This window comes from Myotis brandtii, unplaced genomic scaffold (genome assembly GCF_000412655.1).
Source record: "Myotis brandtii unplaced genomic scaffold, ASM41265v1 scaffold97, whole genome shotgun sequence".
Classification (NCBI taxonomy): domain Eukaryota; kingdom Metazoa; phylum Chordata; class Mammalia; order Chiroptera; family Vespertilionidae; genus Myotis; species Myotis brandtii.
Genome location: NW_005372020.1, coordinates 37248 through 38306, shown reverse-complemented (window position 1 = coordinate 38306; position 1059 = coordinate 37248). Strand labels below are relative to the sequence as shown.

At 65.5% G+C, this 1059-nt stretch overlaps 1 protein-coding gene across 1 annotated transcript in view; it reads left to right on the top strand.

Annotated features, from left to right (window-relative positions):
- PIWIL1 (piwi-like RNA-mediated gene silencing 1) overlaps positions 1 to 1059 on the top strand; it is a 14548-nt gene that overhangs the window by 7501 nt on the left and 5988 nt on the right. Inside the window, exons 5-7 of the mRNA XM_005886302.2 lie at positions 283 to 480; positions 763 to 874; positions 950 to 1057. Of these exons, the coding sequence (XP_005886364.1) occupies positions 283 to 480; positions 763 to 874; positions 950 to 1057 (418 nt within the window). The remainder of the gene's footprint in view (positions 1 to 282; positions 481 to 762; positions 875 to 949; positions 1058 to 1059) is intronic.

Sequence of the window (1059 nt, the reverse complement as noted above, 5' to 3'; positions counted from 1 at the left end):
TCTGCCCCCCAGCCTGGGCCGTGGCCTCGGGGCTCAGCGCCTCAGGTGGCGCCCAGGGCTGGGTGCGATAACGAGAACCCACGACGCTTTCGGTGAGACCGGCCGCTTCCAGTCTCAGGCAGGACACGGACACTTGAATAAAGTTAGTTACTGACTTTCAGCTAAACATTGTGAGCCTCTCAGGGACAGGTCTTTACGTGGAGCCTGTAAAACACGGGGGGGGGGGTAAGCGGGGTGCCCTCAGGCGGGCGGGCAGGTGCCCACAGACAGGTGTGCCCGCAGGTTGGTGATCTGGCCCGGCTTCACGACCTCCATCCTGCAGTACGAGAACAACATCATGCTGTGCACGGACGTCAGCCACAAGGTGCTGCGCAGCGAGACGGTGCTGGACTTCATGTTCAGCCTCTACCAGCAGACGGAGGAGCACCGCTTCCAGGAGCAGGTCTCCAAGGAGCTGGTCGGCCTCATCGTGCTCACCAAGTGAGGCCCCCACCGGGACCGCAGGCCCCTTAGGGGGTCCCGCCCGCTAGAACCACAGGCCCGTTAGGGGGTCCCGCCCGCTGGGCCCACAGCCTCCCTCCCTCCCTCCGAGCAGCCCCGAGAAGGGCAGGCGCCGGCTTTAGTTTTACTTCCCGACGGGTCCAGTCCCTCCCCGCCCAGCCTGGTCCAGGACACTTGTTCCTTTTCCTTTCGTGACGCACGTGGGCTGCGGCTGCAGCGTCGACTCCCCATCTCGGCCCAGTAAACGCACTCGCCCGGCAGGTACAACAACAAGACCTACCGTGTGGACGACATCGACTGGGACCAGAACCCCAGCAGCACCTTCCGGAAGGCGGACGGCTCGGAGGTCAGCTTCCTGGAGTACTACCGCAAGGTACGCCGCTCACCCGCCCACCCACCGCCAGGCTGCGCTGGCTCCTCCCGCACACTGACCCCCTTCCCCCCACAGCAATACAACCAGGAGATCACCGACCTGAAGCAGCCGGTGCTGGTCAGCCAGCCCAAGAGGAGGCGGGGCCCGGGCGGCGTGCTCCCCGGCCCGGCCATGCTCATCCCCGA